This window comes from Harmonia axyridis, chromosome 1 (assembly GCF_914767665.1).
Source record: "Harmonia axyridis chromosome 1, icHarAxyr1.1, whole genome shotgun sequence".
In the NCBI taxonomy this organism is placed as follows: Eukaryota; Metazoa; Arthropoda; class Insecta; order Coleoptera; family Coccinellidae; genus Harmonia; species Harmonia axyridis.
The window spans coordinates 10,361,425-10,380,516 of record NC_059501.1 but is presented as its reverse complement, the minus strand read 5'-3'; the positions used below and the strand labels follow the sequence as shown (position 1 = coordinate 10,380,516).

Sequence of the window (19,092 nt, the reverse complement as noted above, 5' to 3'; positions counted from 1 at the left end):
ACTAAGAAAGGATGTTACTTTATTATTATAAAATATATGGTAAAATTGAATCGATCTTTAAATTCACCCAGGAAACAGCCATCATGTTGAAATTGTTAGTTTTATGGAGTCATTTTAAGAGATTTTTTGTTTTATATGGACCTACCTAGAATGAATTTTCAAATGGAACAATCAAAAATTCATCAGGCTTAATTCAGAATTTGTATCTTTGTTAAAGAAAAAATTAAAAACCGCTATTTTGGCACCCTCCTTAGGTAGCTATTTCTAGACAGGGGTGGGCAATTTTTTTTATATGAAAGACCCCCTTATTTTTTAACAAAATAATTCTTAAAATTTTTTTGTACCTTCATTTACACCCTGTATGAAAATAATATTTATAGAAATATTAGTGGTGTGAAGAACTACAAGTTGAACATATTATTTATTTGAAAAGAAAAAATATAAACTGCAGTCATATAATGGGTCAAGAATGAGAGTAATTTCAAAGTATGTTTAATTTTCATTCACATTTATTTAAAATTTAAACATCTAATGTCACATAGTAACGGGCGTATTTAATTATTAAAATAAATAAGACTTCGTAAAAATGTGAAGGGTAAAAAAAATATTGAAAAATCACCCTCTAACGCTATCAATGTAAAACCTACGATTACAGTTTTGAGTAACACGATGCCAAGTTCAGTATGGTGATAGGTCGAGGTAAGTCATGAGTATGGCCTCATTTGAATGAAAGAAAAAATTTTTAATACGTAAGTGCACAGGTTTTCATCGACGTCCACAAAGTATGAAACATATTGATCTCTCTAAAACGGTGATTTCTCCTAGCCTAACACCAAATAGAACGAATATAAGTACTTACTGTTATCATACTTTGTGAAATTATATAATTCATTAATGTATAATGTCATAAAGATACAACTAATTATGAAGTCGATACAATAGACATAGAATATGGTCGGTTTCGAACCTTCCAAAACAAATATATTACAAAAATTTACACAATTATATTAATTTATAAATATTTTATTATTAATTAAACTTATTCATTCAATGAAATTGTTCACTTTTACTGTGGCCCGGCAGCCAAGCGGAAAGTTCTGAAGATGTTGAAAGTTATGGGCCGGGATGAAACAATTGAAAAGCTGAAGCTCCAGCTCTTCCACACTTCACTTAGATGTCATCATAGTGACGAACTCTGTAAAAAAAAAAGGAAATACATCAGTCAAATACAGGATTCAAATCAATCAATTACATTGACAATGAAAGAATTTTGATAAATTAATTTCTATAACTTCTATTTATATGTATATCAATAATGAACAGAAGTTGTTTCTACTACCAAGGCGCCAATGTTAGATCAGTTAAGCAGACCCCAAAAATACAAAATTATTTGTAGAATATTATGATCTTACATTTTACCACTTGTCCTCACTTTTACTATTTGGCCACTAATAAGGCGTTATTAAGGCTCTAATTTTTCTCATATTATTACATACAATATAGGTTAATGTTAAATTTCGAATAAATTATAAAATAATAAAATCCACACACATTTCATACCAGAATAATTTCAGAATAAAGTTTGGATATAATCACCAATTGGCAATTCTCAGTTCAACATCAAATATTTCTATTCAAGCTGCCAAAGTGAGGACTACATGTATAACATTCTTTTTTATTATAAACATTCATGAATTATGTATTATATTAGTACAATTAAATATTCTTTAAGTAACAACATTGAAAAAATGTATATTAGGTAACTTTTTTGTTGTTAAACATGTTTTAGCAATATAAAATATTAAACACAAAAAGCAGTTTAATAACAAATATCTTTCGAAGTATTCATTGAATTTGATGAATGAGGGATACGATTATTTATCAATTCAAACAAACTTTTCACCTCCTTCTAACTTTAATATTTATTTAAGATTCAACACTAATTAAAAATCATTACAATATTTTAGAAAACATGAATATATGAAATTTTTCCGATATTTTTTCATTTATATAATCAATATTGTAGGAGATATTCTCTCAATAGGATAATTATTCTTGTTCATTTCCTCTTAATAATAATTGAATCGTTCAAGGTGCACAATTTGAAAGCGATTACAAAATATCGGAATTTATATTTTACTGTAATGGTAAATAAAGGATAGTCCTACTATATTTCCTTAATTTCGACTAAGTGCACTTTGCATGGTGATACGTCTGTTGATGATTTTTATCAATAAATCTTGTGTTTCATGAAGGAGCAGTCCTCAATGAAAAACAAAAGCCATTTTTAATTTGATATATAAGTACCGTTCGACCTTAACAGAAAAAAGGGAAAAATGCATGCCACTAAGTACATTCCCAAAGCAATATTACTGAAACTAACCAGCTCGAAGCGTGTGCAGTTGAGAACCGATTGAATACCGTGAGAGCAAGAACTCGGAAATCTGCAAAGGAACACTACCAATCACTCCAAAAAAAATAAAGAATCAAACGGTGAAAACAACAAACAGCACAATCACTTAAAGTATAAGCAACAAATGAAACACAAAATGAATATGAAATGAAATAAACACGATTTGCAATAAAATAAATTTGAGCCTTTCAGATTTATCCAGTGTCAAATAAAAGGTAACTAAATAGCTATTATCATACGATATCGTCAAATTAAATATAACATTAAACACTGTAAGCAATAAAATAATGGTCGAGATAGTAAGATTAATGAACATATTTGTTACAAAGGGATTATCATTAATCTATATCGCATAATAAAAATTACGTAAAAATAATTAGGTTTGCAATGATAAAGAAACATGCAGACCATTAAAGTCTTATGAAAACTTCAGTTAGAATATATTAATCTCTTTATTGAGCGAAACATTAAATAAAAAAAAAGACGAATAAAAAAATAACCCCGAACACACCTTTCTTTAATCCCGGTAAACAATTAAAAAAATAAATAAATAAAATAAACTACCCTCATTTTTTCAATTGAAATAAATGACGCCTTGACAGCTTTAACATTATAATTGAATCGACAAAATTAGAGTGGATAGAAAAATACTTTACTTAAATAACTTTTCGATTTGTTTATTATTTTTTTCGTAACATGTTCAATTTTATTTAAATAATTCTATGCACCCGTTCATTTCGAGATAATAAATGTCATACATTTTCCTTGATAATAAAATATGGTGGAGGTGCTTTATTATTTATACTTTATAGTGTTACGGCGAAAGCGACCTTTAGACCATTTAGTATAATAAACATTGCAGTATAATCACTTTTCTTTTAAACGTGATAAACTCGTAAATATATTTAACAACAGTTTTCATGGAATACATTTCATTGTCCGAAACATAACACTTGAGATTAACTCAAATCATGTTCCAAGAGGAATTGATCTTTCCTACCAATACATTGATTACTACTAACGGTTGAAAATTTTCTAGCTAGGAAGACATTCTCAAAAGAACATTTTGTAGAATTATGCTTTGGAATTTTTAGAATTCGAGGAATATGATTCAGACGAATATAAAACCCGCCTTCTTGGAATTATTCCGATTGTTTCCTCATATCGAAGAACTCAACTGTAGACTTTTTACAATACTCTTCGATTATATATTTAAGTCCATATAAAAAATTATAGTCCTCTTTCTCATAGCTATTCGATTTCGAATTGGGTTGGACAATAGAAACTTCTCGATCGTCATTTCAAGTTCCGATGCCGTCATTAACGATTTTAATAGTATCCTTTTATGACCTTGTTATTTTTAATGAGTACTGTACATGAGCAGATTTTTATCAACGTCACCGAATTTCTCGAAGACGAGAAGGAAAAAAAATTGGCAGTTCACAATTAATTTTTGAATAATTTCCTCATTTTGAAAATCCCAACTAGTTTATGAAAAAATAAAAAGACTGGATTGAGTAGGCACACGTTCAATAAAACCTATATTTGCGAAAATAGTTACGAACTGTTTCTGAATTTTTGTACTAAAAAAAAATTACCTAACGATCATCTTAACGCTACACAAGTTTGGTTCAGATCATCAAATTTATAATTATGAGCATGAAATTAAATAGAAACAAAAAAAAAGCTGAACAACGCCTTTTGGGTTGAAAAAATATTAATGATTGCTCAAATGAGATTCATATTTCTTCTATTCTTATACACTTTACTTTTGATTTTCTGCATTCCTACATACTTTAATGAATCTCTTTTTGAAGTCAATTTTTATTGCTAGATTGATTCATTTACAACGTAGAATTTGGAAGATGTGTTCAACGAACGTTCGTTTCAGACTGAAGATCTCAACCTGACGACAATCGTCAGTTCCGATCGTTGGATCGTCGGTACCTTTAGTTCAACCACTGTGAACTCGTTTCGAGTAAAGATTGGGAGTGACTTGTACCTAACCAATCAAAGATGAATAACATAACTGATAGTACCGACCCCCCCCTTCTTGTCTTAAACTCCTCCCTCATACAGGTAGAAAATTTTGATTTCACAACAATGGGCAATGGCATAGGATTGGGAAACAGAAGTATTGGTGATTCATTGCTGACCATATAGGATTACCCTAACAAAAGGCAATTTTTTGACAGATAAGTTGGTTCCGAACCAATTCAAAACTAGTTCAGAACCAGTCCAGAACTAGTTCGGAACGAATTTCTATGGAATCAAAAGTCTTATCCAGAGCGTCTTTCAATCCTTGGAATAATCATGCATCGTCGTCCAAAAGACCTACCTTCGTAGTTCACTTGACCGTCTCCATCGATGTCGGCCTCCCTGATCATTTCATCGACCTCTTCGTCAGTTAGCTTTTCTCCGAGGTTGGTCATCACGTGGCGCAACTCAGCCGCCGAAATAAAACCGTTGCCGTCCTTGTCGAACACCCTGAAGGCTTCGCGAATCTCTTCCTCGCTGTCCGTGTCCTTCATTTTCCTCGCCATCATCGTGAGAAATTCGGGGAAATCGATCGTGCCGTTACCTTAAAAAAAAAGAAGAAAATAATCAATTGAAGAAATTCTCATAGAAGTCGAGAAGAATTGAAAAATTTACACATAGAGAAATTGGTTCGAAGAATAGGAGCGCTCGAAGAATATTGATGTGAAGTCAGGAGCTGGTCATTCATGTGTCAATTTCACTATTGGAAATCAGTACTTGTGTCAACTGAACCTTATATGCCATAGCGTGCCGTAACAGAGGCCCAAATGTTGTGCGCGCTTAGGTATGGATAAATTTGGATCTTTTTCTTCAACACTTTATCTTACAGCAGCAATATTTTCGGTATCGAGCGTGAATTTTAATAATGTATGGCCCTTATCGGTAACAGATCAAGTCTCTTCGAATTTTTTCTGTTTTAGCAATTGTATGACCAGATGAAACGTACTTACTATACAGAATCATTATTTTTGTAGTAAGTTTTCATACGTTCAGCGGTAGATCCATATTGTTAAATAGATAACCTTGAACTGAAAATATGAAATTTCGGATGACAGTTCTGTTTGACAGATGTCATTGAAATATAGCTGTGAAATCCGGATCACGACATTTATAACCCAGTATTTTCGCTATCTCGAAATTATGCTTGAATTATCTACAGTTTTGATGGCGCTATCGACACGAAGTTTTGCACGAAGCTTGAAATTGTTATTCTATATATACACGCAAAATATCAGACCGATCGGATTTGTCGACACGGAAACATTGGGTATTCTCGAATATTCTACTTGGATCATTTTTTTTTCGATATTGTTATTTATTGAAACGAAAGAGCGATCTGCACAGGGAACGAAAGCTCAAAATGACGACAGAACATCGAACGAAGAAACTTTACCCATGAACTTGAAAAAGTTCAGCTGTGCATGCAATCGTCAAGTCGCAAAACTTTCTTCGACAGTAATTACTTGGTCGACATTGGAATCGTATCGACGTTATCACAAAAACTCTCGGCATTGTATTTCAATGCAGGCGATAAAAAACGGCGAGGATGAACGCCTACGTGGAATTTACCGAATTTCATTTATTAACTTGTACCTGACATGGCGACACGAATCGATAATATTCCGATATTGATTATGCCACGTGACTCCGTTTTATCTGGAATTTCGATATAATAATATAATCACGTTGTATTTCGTTTCAACGTTATGGGGAGTCTTCGTTGTTCAGGAAAGCAATTCAGAAACTAATACAGTTTTTTTTTTTTAATAATGAAAGGAAATTCGTGCTGAGATCTGAAATTCAATTATGAGAAATTAATGTTTCGCGAGTGAATATAGGGAATAGCGTTTAGGAATTAATTAATTAAAAATTTTTCATATTATAGGTTTTTCCTTCAACTGCTAAGATAAGTAACTTACTGAATTTCAAAATTAAATGTTGCTCATACTGTGAGAAATATTTTTCTTCACGGAACTTTGCCCACACCACGCTTGAAAGACCAATGAAATAGGGCTTTTGAAAAGTACATAGTTTCTATGGAAACGCAAGAAATCCATGTAGGTACTGTCAACGAAGGCCATTTCGAATATAATCAGGTGCATTACTAGTACATAGCTATAGTTCCTACAATTCATGTAAGATTCGAATGGAATTTGATATGTATATCATGTTTTTGCCGTAGATGGTCCAATACGATTTTCAAATTTTCCAGATCTGGACTTCACGTCGAACATGCGCAAAGTTTAATCCATAGATCTTTATATCTAGCGTTGCTCATGCGCAAACGTGAAATTTCAAGGACCCAATATATCGCGTTCTACTTAACCGATTTTGATGAAATTTGGTACGGCTATTCGGGTTGGGACATGAATGGTTGTTTGTGTATAAGTAGACTCCCTGTATTGCAGAACGGTTATCGAAATAATACCTCATTATCTCCCCCACGTCCACTCGGATACATTATCGAAATGTTTTTACTGCGCATACATGGCGGAGAACAAAATAGTTTCATAAATTGCAACTATTAAATTCCGCGTTGTAAAAATCTGGCGCGTACGCCCGTTGCATTTGGATCGGCTCCAATTCGTTTTACCAAACATTTTTTTTCTCCGTCGGTAAGGTGTGTAGTGGGTGTCTGATCAACAAGACGAACAACAACGCCATCTTAGATACGAACGCCTTATATTATTATGCGAAATCATAAAAGCGCTTTCGGGATAAATCTATTAATAGATAGTCGATCTCGCAGAATACTATATCTAGTGGTATATTCTGAAAAAACCCCTCTAGATTGATGAACCTCATTCGCTAAATTAATGATTCTTATTACTGACGAATGTACGCTCGATAGAATATCCGGAAATAAAATTATTATCGAGCATCAGAAACCGTTAAAATTTCACGTACCTGAGCAGAATCTAAGTGGTTTATTTTTAAGCTTTGATTTATTGCCATTTGATCGTTCGGAACACAAAACAAGGTATTAAATCGAAAAGTTTGAGTTTACTTAGGTTCTTTTTAATACCACTGAACAGTAAACTTACCCAAAATTAGAATATATTCAAATGATAAAGTTGGGCCAAATTCTATACGTACGTCCGTAAACACTAGAACTCCCGAATAGAAATACTTGAAATTTTCAGGGTAGATTAGAAACAAGTTCCCTAATTATATCAGTGAATAAAGCGTTCGAAAATTTCCTGTTTTGGCTATTTAACGTTACTGTTTGTTACTTTTATATTAAATTAATCAATCAGGAGCTTTAGCCAAGTTTGAATAATCCATAATCCAAGGTTAAATCTGATTGGTCTGTCAACATCGATGTTTTCAGACGTGTGCATGTGACAGTTCAACGACAAATATAAATAATTCTGCTTCAAATTGTATCATTCATTCGTAATGTATCAATTGGAAAATCCTATGTCAATTCAATGAATCCAAATTTGATTTTTATATTTTTATCCTTCAAAATAGATTTATAGAATTTTCAAAATATTTTTATTGATATTTAAGTTTATTATTATTATTTTATTTGTTTTATTGTTTGTTTATTTGTAGTTTTCGAACCAATAAATTCATTATTATTATGTTTTATATTTTTATTTTATTTTTAATCTAGTTTGAATAATATACCTAGACCATAAGGTCGCGGTGCAATGAAACCCTCTAGTTTAAATAATGACAAATCCTATTATACTCAACCGTATTTAGGTCTGCAGTAAAGCAGATTAGGAAGCGATCGCCTTAAAACAATAAACCATTGTGAGAGAGTTCGCGTGATTGTCGTCGAAAAAAGAATTCAATGCTTAGTCCATCATCTCTGGCAAATTCCGTTCGACTTTTTCCTAGGAATTCCAATTACCAAAAGCAACGTTAGAAGGCGTCGACACGTTGCTCCGATAAGCGTGACATCTGGTGTTGCGCGTTATTCTAAACCGCGAAATTAACTTTCTCATAATAAGTACGAGACCGGCAAACGAACGAAAATAAACTTTCCAGCAGCGTTTCCCATACGGCAAAATTCTTCTTATCTTATTAGGCATATCCCGAGACCCGGTGGCGTATCTTAGAAAATTTACCGTGCAGGAAACGACAAGAAGGCTGTGGGAGAAATCTCTACAGTTGGATAATCAAGGGGAAAAACTTCGGATATTGGGATATCAACTATGGAAATTATTTTTCCCATTTGCAACTATGATACTAAATGCAATACTCTTTACCGCAAAATTCTACTCTTCCTGATTGTATTATGAATTTTCTGAATGTGTACGGAGTGGCTGTTATTGAAGAAGCTATAGGAGTTTCGAGACGGAGTTTGAGGGACCCTCAGGGTATGTTTCACCACTGGCTGATAAAGTTCAAGATATGAATCCAGCAGCTAAAATATCTGTTGTATACATTGGTCGGATTATTTAATAGAAGATAAGTTTGGCAACATCACAGGCAATGCTTGCTACTGGTTAAAGAAACGTAGGTGGGGCCTTGCAACTTGTGTATGCATTTTCCTCACGTGACAATTTTGACAAAATGTCGTTATATTCATATCGATGCATTAAAAGAATAAAGTTAAATGTATCACAATTTAAATAACATTTGAAGAATTATTATATCAAGTTTTTCAATATGTATATAAACTATTAAGTTTTAGTTAACTATTATTTTTTGAATCAAAGGTTTTATTATGCCATTATGTATGGAAAATGACATCATTCAAATGACCACCCCGACTTCTCCGACGTATTGCATTCGATCAATTCAATTTTTCATTACATAGTACGTTTAATATTGATTTTTAATTGCTCAGTTTATTACCACTATAAACTTGTGACTCAACAGATCCCCAAAGAAAGAAACGTGTGAAACGCACGACCCGCGATGAACAATTTAACATTCTCAAATGTTATTGAAGCGGGTATATTTCCATAATTGAATAACATAACCTATACTGAACACGAATTACATAGGATATGTCAAAAAATGAAACGTACTGTCCAATTATAACGTTAGTGGAAATCTGTTTATAAAACTGAAAATAAGAACTTTACACATTTTTTGGCCTCAGTTTCTATCAGCATTGTTCCAGTTTTTTTTATTCTATTGACGTTTGTTCGATACTTTCTTGGTAAACATACTTATCGGTAACTAAATTCAAGCTAATGCATTTTTTCACAAAGATAATTCAAACCTGGAAAATTTCATCACACACAAACAAGTCTTCGTGTAACAATTTTACATTCCACTTAATTAGCAGTGATTATTCAAAAATAATGATTAGAGCAATATCAAATATGAGTAATTGATATTAATGACTAAAAAATAGATATTCCTGATATGATTATAGTGATCGATAGTAGAAACCTAGACCTGAATTCTTCATCGTCATATTCAACAGAACGAGGTCTGTCTGAAACTAGAAAAAATCCATGTTTACACAAATCGTTGTTACACCGAAAACACTACCAAAAATCTTGAACACTCTCTCACGATTGTTCAAAATACATTGGCACAATGGTAAGTGACACCTGTCATGACTCATGAATAATGTTAGATTATCACTTGATCTAGCTGTTAAATTATTCGGCATCTAACCGACCAGTTTAACCTAACGAGACGTGTGAAACACAATATTTAGAGACATCGGAATTTATCAGCAAGTAGTGAAATAGACTTTCAAAGTAATAAACATAAATACAGGAAGCAGGCGTCATTTTTAGTAAGCGAATATTTTCCCCAACATGTGTTAACAAATTTGAGAAATGGAGCGGACTCAAAACAAGTTTCAAGGCCAACCTTCGATACGATATATTGGCCCAATTCAAATCACAAATATTCTTCTTACCACAAAATCGAAAATGAAGGAAAATAAAAAAGACAAATTATTAAAAATTTCATATTCAACCGAAAATCATCCAATGAAACTGATATATTTTTTTAATGATCATTATCTATACATTTTAAAACAAATACCTGAAAACTTTGTTCTAGAGATACAAAGTGTTTCTTGTAGTCCTACATTTTTGTACTGATTTCACAAGTTCATCGAATCTTCTACAGATTGGGTAAATAAGAGCCAAAACTTACAATTAATTTATGGACCACAGCTTACTAACCCGATCTTTATGATGATATGGATTTTCTTGAGGATTACAAAGAAATTGTTTGAATTTTTTTTCGTAATCGATAGTTTATACGACAAAATTGAAAGAAACCAAAAAGTGTAGCACTGGACCAAAAATATTTTACATTTTTCTAAAATACCAGTGATCCAATGAAAAAAATTCTGGACATTGTTCCAAAGAAAAATCACCCGGCAGATTTTCATTTAAAATTAGCATTTCACATGATGAAAATTAATTGGAATATCTATGATAAATTTTATAAGATAAATATCTTGTGAAAGAAAGGTGGTGGAAGAAAGATCTTTCATGAAAATCATCTTAGAAATCTGTCATTCTCGTATAGGAAAATATTTTTAGCATATAAGTTCTGGTGTTCTATGAACGTGGACCCGTAAACAAAAAATAAAAAATATAAACTTTTTATTTTATTTGTTAATCTCAAGGTTTAAATTAGATTTCTTTCTACATACATTAGTTATGAGATTTTTTAATATTGGCCTCATACATAAGTATTCTTCAACTATTACTAAAAGAGCGCAAGAAAACTTTTAACCCGACGTCAGCGCTAATTTTAATTTTTTTTTAGCAATTCCCATCAAAGAAATAACATAACCTCAAAAATTCAATTTCCAACGACAGCTGTCATATCTGAGTTTTTTTTCAGATTATTTTCTAAATCATACCAGAAAGTTAGCGACTACACTAAAAAATTAGACGTTATAATTTTCGAAAATTCCAGTCGGCATCAATAGTTACGTATTCTCATATAGCAGACAAAATTCGAAACACGCGACCAATCAAGACAAACAAAAGCCGCGTCTCGCCCACGAAGTGAAAACTAAAAATAAGCGAACGCAGGTTAAAAGCGAACGTAAATATTGCCGTCGTCCGGTTTTGAGCGCTTGTTCTCAGAAACGATTGCTCTATGATTTCATCACAATGTCCATAAATTTCGACAATAATTGAGCCGACTCGACTCACTAAAGAAAGTATAGACGAATCCCTAATCAAGTTTGATGTTGTCCGTAAACAAGATAACTCTTAAACGGTGGAAACTAGAAACTGCTACGGTGCTAGTTAAAATCCGTAAATTTGGCTTTTTTTCGATTCAAAAACTGAGAACTCCATTGGTACAGCATTGACAACGATAAAATCATATATGTAAGTTGAATAAAGTAGTAGATAGGGTCATTTGAACTATTCTCTATTTAACATCGTTTTGAGAAAAGGGAGGTACACGTAAGCGTGTTTGAAATAGTCTCGATTATTCTGAATCTCATTTTCCTCTCCAATGAAGAAGCTATACATTTTTTTCGATGTCCTATTTGTTCACAAAAAAATTCAAAGTGGTGAATAATACTTGAAATATCAAGTTATTGGCGAAACAAAATTTCAGAACTTCTTGAAACCGATAATTTTCCATTTTCAACAAGAGCATCACAGAAGTTGGAGAAAGATGCCAGAAAAAACTTTGGATTCGTCGCCATAGATACATAAAGAGCTATGAAATGCCATAAAAATATAATCAAGTAATGAAAAGGAAGATGTTTCACTAACTCGATAAAACATAAAAAGGGTTATAATGCTATAAAAACATAGTAATTTGATAAAATATATTATTATTATTGCCTCTGACTCTTATCCGTAAATAGACGATATACCAACCAATAAAACAAGGGAGAAAAAAGAAATCTCTATAAGCAGATCGATTGTCGAATAGAAAACTGTGATGGAAAAGACTAATGTAAATTGTAATGCCTAGTGTCTATCAATTAAAATGAATAGACGTTTATTTATAACTGATGATGAACCATTGAGATAAGTCAGTCAAAATCTGAATACTAAATAGTTTGAATATATTTTCTTTACTCTGTAGAAAATTGTTAATTTCAAAAGACCAAAATTGTTGACACACAAGTCCTCTATAATCACGCAGTATTTCTTATTTGTCATTTAGTTTGTTTATTCCAGTTAATTTCTTGTTTTTTTCGTTTTGCAATTTTGCACTGGAAAAAATTGCATGTACCTAATACAGCGCCGATTATGTCGCACAAAAAAATTTAGAATGTGAAAAGAAAAATACTGGATTTACTAACTTTACGACTTTCTAGCAAAAAAAAAAAACAATATCGTGTTATCAGTAATCCACTGGATTATCGCAATTCAATTCCGCTAAAACTTTTTTGTTTCAGAACTCAAATTACTACTTTGAGGCCACCTCTTTCAGACAAAATAAAATTCTAATAATAATTTTGATGAACATTACCAATTTAAAGTTTCATTCACCAATATCAGGTACAGTCTAACCAAAGTCACTCAACCAAAGTATGAAAATACTAATACATCCGTTCCTTTGATGTTTAGAAGCACGTGTCTTAAAATACCGTAGAAAATTGAAAATAACTGAAATGAGATAATCTTCAAATCACCTAAAGAATTGAAAACTTGAACGAACCCTAATATACCCGATATATTTAAGTGCTAATCAAGTAACTTTGGCAGGACTATACTTTTTCAACATAATAAGAAATATCAAAATATTCACATTATATTATTTGGTCTAGAAGAAATAAAATTGACTCGTTTGAAATTGAGTAAATCTGTAAAAACCGATTTTATCACGATGCTGAAGACAGAAAGGGTAGCACCAACACCCTGAGCGTCTGCAACGGCACATTTCAGTCGATTTCAAGCATCATTGGAGCCTGTTCCAGAGTTAAATTCAAAGCGCTGATGCGTGTGCGTCCCAACGATTACATGTTGAAAAGAATTGCGGAGAAAAATTTGAGGTTTTTTCCGCAGTGCGTGTTAGGTCACTCTCTATCTAGAATCGAATCTAAAAACCACACGGTATACACACTTGACTCGATTAAGCTACCTTTCCTGAACTTTTTCTACACGTAAACTGCGAAAAAAGGTGTAGAATATGAATATGAAAAGATTGAATAATCGCTAGCTGACTTCAATATTATTTTTAATTTCAAATTTGTTTCGATGAAAATAAATTTAGACGGTTTCTGCGATTTCACACTCAAAGAATGAAAATTGGAGGGAAATTTCCAAAATTAACTTCTTAATTAACAATTTAATTAGCTACAACTTGTTTAGTTCTCATGCATCCATTTCAATTTCATCCAATAATAAATTCTACTTTCCTCATTTAAATTTCTATTTTCGAGTATAATGGACAGTGGCGTTGCGAGAATTTAAGTGACATGGAGCAGAGTAAATTTTGTCGCTCTAATGAATTATTAAACCCAAAGTAGGTTTACCTCAGTGTCTCTCTGATATCATATCTACGCCCTTATGTGTGATAGGGCTCGAAAAAATTTGGAAGGTTGCTGTCACTTTTTTATTGGTAGAACATGATCATAAAATGCTATTTTATTTCATTGTTAAAAAAAAAGCATTTTTTTCTCTCATTTTTGAAAGGTTGTAACTTTTTCAGAAAAATCAGAAGTTTTTATTTATGAGACCCCCGTTTAGTTCAGAAAAATATTTCCTCCCCCCCTAAAACTGTCGTACTTTGGTAGCACCCTGTATAACATTGAGATTTCTGAAAGCTCTTAGTTCGGCGCCCACTGAGCGTTTCGCAATGAATTATTGCTTCACACGATCCCCGGTCGCCACGCCACTGATAATGGAAGGTAAATAGATGTTCAAAAAATAAATAATCAGTCTAACCCCAATAAAAATCCATTATTTCCTGGCAATGGAGAAGATTTACACCTGGCACGGTGAATAACGGGGTACGTATGTTAGGGGGTTAAAACCGCTTCGAAGGTTTCTGATGACGTCAGGTGTGTTCACGAAATGTAATGCGGGGACAAAAAAGGAGGGAAACTCTGTCAGTCCATAGTAAAAAAATCTTAAGCAATATGTGAGATTCATACCTGCATACTGGTATGGTAGGTATCACTCTAAAAGCTTCATTCGACAGTTGTAAAGGATTTTCCAATAAGAGGTCTCATTTTGATATACATAAAAAATCGAGTATATATTCTAAGAGAAGTCAATGGATGTCTATAGACATATATATGATATATCATTGTGAAGAAGAAAGTATGCCATTAACGATGGAAAACTATATCAGTCAAATGATCGCCTTTGCTGTATGTCCTCGGCAACTTCACAAATTTCAAGGTCTTGAATCGATTGTGGAACATTGGCACAGACCTCATCTTTTAGGTGGCTCCAAAGAAAAAACTCTAAGGATCTCGGTGACCAATTCTGATGAACTCTTTCCGGTTTCAATTCATCATATTACTAACTTGCCCCAATAGCTCAAAATTTTCCACCAATTTTCCCATTGCCGAACGAGAAGGTGCTTTACGACAACCCAAAAGTGCTTTAGTTTTGTGAACTGTCAAAATATGATAGCTGCCTAGATAACGGGCTATTCAAAACGAAACATTTTATTGGAAAAACCCTTTATCACCAAACTGCTCTTCAAAATTGTAGATCGTTCTTAGATTTGAGAGGATGAGAAAAATTACAAAGATCAACTATAATTTATCAAATTCATTCATAGGATATGGAATTACCAAAGGAGTTGGATCATGATTATGCAATCCATTATTATTTTCTTATTAAAAATGAATGAGTGTTGAATATGTTTTGTTCGGGTGTTTTATATTGCATGATTCATTTATGATAAAAGTGATACTTTGATTGATCAATTTTTTGCATGATCGGAAATAAATATGGATGGGGCGGCATTTCTTCAATAAGGGCTGCCGCCAGGAGCGGTATATCGGACATTTTGCCGGGGCGCCAAATTGTAGGGGCGCAAAGTCAGTTATTAAAAGACTTTTTGCACTTTTAAGAACTACGTCGCCTTTTTACTATAGACTTATGAATAAAGCGTCGTACTTTTAAACAATGCAGGACGTTTTTTGATAAAATCGACAAAACGTCATTAAAAAAAAATTTGAAGAATAAAAGAGGCTCATTTGAAGGAAATTGATATTATATAGGTAAAGCAGGGCGGCGAAATAAAATTTTGCCGGGGCGCCAAAATGTCTGGCGGCGGCCCTGTCAAATACATAACTAATGATAACCGACTTGTTACTTTTCACGACACAATGAAATTTCTGTCAATGAAAATAAAATTCTATACCAATCATTTGCAGAGTTATAAATGAAGGCGAGTCAGAAGCACCTCGATCGTAAAAAAAATCGTATCAAAGCCGCAGAATCATCCCGAGCGGGTGTATGGAAGCCTGATTACGCTAATTGATAGTAAAAGTGCCGTATCGAGGTGGTTTCAGAGCGTCCTCTGATAAGAACCTAGAGGATAACGACCAAGCTTCAATGAAATGGCGAGACCTAAGCTGAAAAGTTGCAAACCTCAAGCGGAAATATATTATTCTCACAAAAAAAAAACGTTTATTTTCATTACTTCCCACTAAAAATTACATTTTTGAGCTCTCATTAATATGTCAGTTTTTCAAATTTTGGGGCGATAGGGTACTCAAATGCGATTCTGTCCGTCTGCACGCTAAATTTCAAACTATATAACCAAAGAATAACAATTTTCAATCCTCTTCCAAATTTCCTTGCTGATAGCATCATCAGAATTGTACAAAATCCAAGAGAAATTGTAGACCGCATAACTGCATATAGGTTTATATGTGATCTCCAAGGACGCAATTGGAGAATGGAAGAAGAGCGCTAAAAAGTTGCCGACTTCACGTCTGTGCTTCCTTCTTTTTTTCGATTTACTTCTTGAATTCTATATGATTCTGATAACGCTAATTGCAAGGGGATTTACTTTTATTTTTCCATTAAAATTAAACCTTTTACGGTTTGTTAACGGCCAATTTCTTCAAATCTGAAGTGCTAATTTTTTGACCATTTAAATTTGAAGATATACCCAGAAATTTTATTGTGAATCGCTGTCGGAATAATCATAGCCCACATAAATTGTGATTCTCAGATGAGACGTTTATCAAAACATATACACATCACCGAATTACCTATAGGTACCAGGCGACAATAATTACACAACTTTTATTGTGAACAAACATCCATGATACCAATGCAGATATAATCAATGGTTAAGATAAGGATAATACAATTCGAATGATAAAAATATATATTCTCTCATCAGTGAATTGAATCACCAGGTAGATAGTAACTAATCCTAGGTTAGGTACTTGAATTAATATCGCAGTTGAAGCTATTTCAATTTTCTAAAAGTTTGTGATAACTCTCTTTAATCCAATTGTGAGCTGCTTCAATGATCTTCTCAATATAATATGATTTGCATTAAGCATAAAACCAGATATTTACATCATGCCCCCTGAGCTGAATGTTAAGTCAAAAATTGCTAAAATTTTCCTGATGGTAAAAGTGATTCATGTCCTTTTCTTGTTCAACTAAATAATATTTGCCAATGGTTGCATCTGAGAATCATTAGAATGTAGAGAACTTAATAAAAATCTGTAGATGAGATGAGATAACAAAGAATGATTTTTTTCTAGTTTATATTTGATATGACTGGTCCACCATATTTTTCAAGAGGACATACATATCTTTGTTTTCATGTGTCATCTGAAAAACTTATATTCAACAAGTCAAAATTCATCTAATTTTCGACGTAAAAAAATGAATAGGTTCGATAAATATAATTATTTTGAAAGTGATCAGTTGCAATTGTAAATTTTTTACATTCACACCGAAATAAGCGTCAACAGTCATCGTCGTTTGCGACTAAATTCAGACAATTACAAGGAAAAACCGTTACGAGCAGAATAAACATTTATTTGCGTCAAATTGTTTACACCAAACTAAATATTTGCATCTTTTAGATACAGGAAAAGATGCGTAAGTTTGATGAACTGAATGAATACATAATGAAATCATCCAATTGTAAGACTATTAATTATCATGGGAACATCATAATTACCCGCAATGAGGAAATGAAACCGAGTCTCCTGTTTAAAAAAATACTCACCATCTGCATCTACTTCATTGATCATATCTTGCAATTCTGCTTCTGTGGGGTTCTGACCTAACGATCTCATTACGGTTCCTAATTCTTTGGTTGTGATCGTGCCATCTCCATCCTTATCGAATAGTGAAAACGCCTCTTTGAATTCAGCAATTTGTTCTTCAGTTAGTTGGTCAGCCTAAAAAAAGGATCGTATGTTAATACGTCCGTTATGTTGCACATAACGTTTTTTGTGGGTCCTTCAGTAAACACCCAAACGGTGCAACAGATCAATATGAACGAATATACATGGGATGTTATTCCTGATGAAATACACTGCAGGAATAGAAAAACAGGCTTATTCATTTTTAGAAACGTCCGCAATGCGGTAAAGAATAAAACCGGTGAACGTAGAATTTGACAGATAAGGATAATGAATTCTTATAAGAAACATATATACTGAAAATATCAACACAATAGGATATATCTTTTGGTCTGAAAGAAGGAAATAATCAAGATTGCTGCAAATACCAACTCACCATTGTGATATTTTAAGATACAAATGGGAAAACTCTTATAAAACGAAAGTCAAGTCGATAAAAGAACTGTGGCACAACGTCACGCTACGAAGTACACTCGCCAACTGTCTTTTTCTCGAATATCTCGATTTGTTTGGTCGGACTAGGAGGAGAGGGGATTGACGCTGCGACAGACTGCTGAAAATGATTTGAAACTCGCGATATTCGCGAAAGAGAAGTACGCGATCTTCGATCCTAGCGATCCTATATGTAGTTGAAGGAAAGGAATAATATGAATAATAAATAATCTTACTCATTGTGTCACTAGATTATTATATATTTTTGCTATCAAAGTTGCTAACATAACATCTCTTCTAAAATTCTCTGAAAATTTGCTTCAAGCTGGCCGCTGGGTAATATTCAGAAAAATTTATTGGTTTTTTTTCGAAATTTCAAATCATCATTTCGTTTGAATTTCACATAAATATTCAGAGAAAAAACCAAATGCATTCAATGCTATAGAATAATGTCAAGTCAATATTTTTCAATAATGTGAACGTCAACTTCATATAGAAAGCTCAAAAAATTGCTTGGAATTCAAAATAAGGAACTGGAAACATTCAACCCTTTAAAGCAGTTCAATTGTGCAGTAGGTAACACCCACATTCTAAGATAACCAGTTAAAATGTTCATATTCTCAAAAAGAGTGGGTGGTTTCCTTTTACCCAAAACTAACAAAAGGGCCAGGATTCTTTACAAATCCGAAATGGTACCTACCTAAATTTGCGGAATGCCTAATGTTCCCAAAGTAGGTAATAAGAAACAACCAATGGAAAGTTCAAGTGAATACCTACTTAAATTTTATTGGTTGTTTTCATTAAAATTGCTAATTGCCTAGCTCTATTGCTAAATACTGTTTATTTATTTCAGAAAACTAATTTTGGATAATCAATTAGTTATTCTTCTTTCTTTGTCACCTATTAATTTGTATAAAAAATTTAGTATTTAGTATCTGTATCGAATGGAATATGTATATGATTCCTAAATAGGTATTTTATCTTGAAATTTTCA

General features: G+C 32.7%; 1 protein-coding gene across 1 annotated transcript; it reads right to left on the bottom strand.

Moving 5' to 3' along the window:
- Positions 1-408: 408 nt before the first annotated feature.
- On the bottom strand, positions 409-18,201 carry LOC123688993 (calmodulin). Its single transcript, XM_045627772.1, has 4 exons — positions 18,043-18,201; positions 17,528-17,702; positions 4,752-4,994; positions 409-1,195 (listed from the first exon to the last, which is right to left on the bottom strand). Exons 1-4 carry the CDS (start codon positions 18,043-18,045, stop codon positions 1,167-1,169), a joined length of 450 nt encoding a protein of 149 aa, XP_045483728.1. The 5' UTR covers positions 18,046-18,201; the 3' UTR covers positions 409-1,166.
- Positions 18,202-19,092: the final 891 nt, after the last annotated feature.

Coding starts and splice junctions, on each gene's coding strand:
- LOC123688993 (XM_045627772.1), bottom strand. Junction 4,995..17,527: donor CAATGAAGTAGATGCAGATG/GTGAGTATTTTT, acceptor TTTTTTTTTAAG/GTAACGGCACGATCGATTTC. Junction 1,196..4,751: donor CGGTCAAGTGAACTACGAAG/GTAGGTCTTTTG, acceptor TTTTTTTTACAG/AGTTCGTCACTATGATGACA.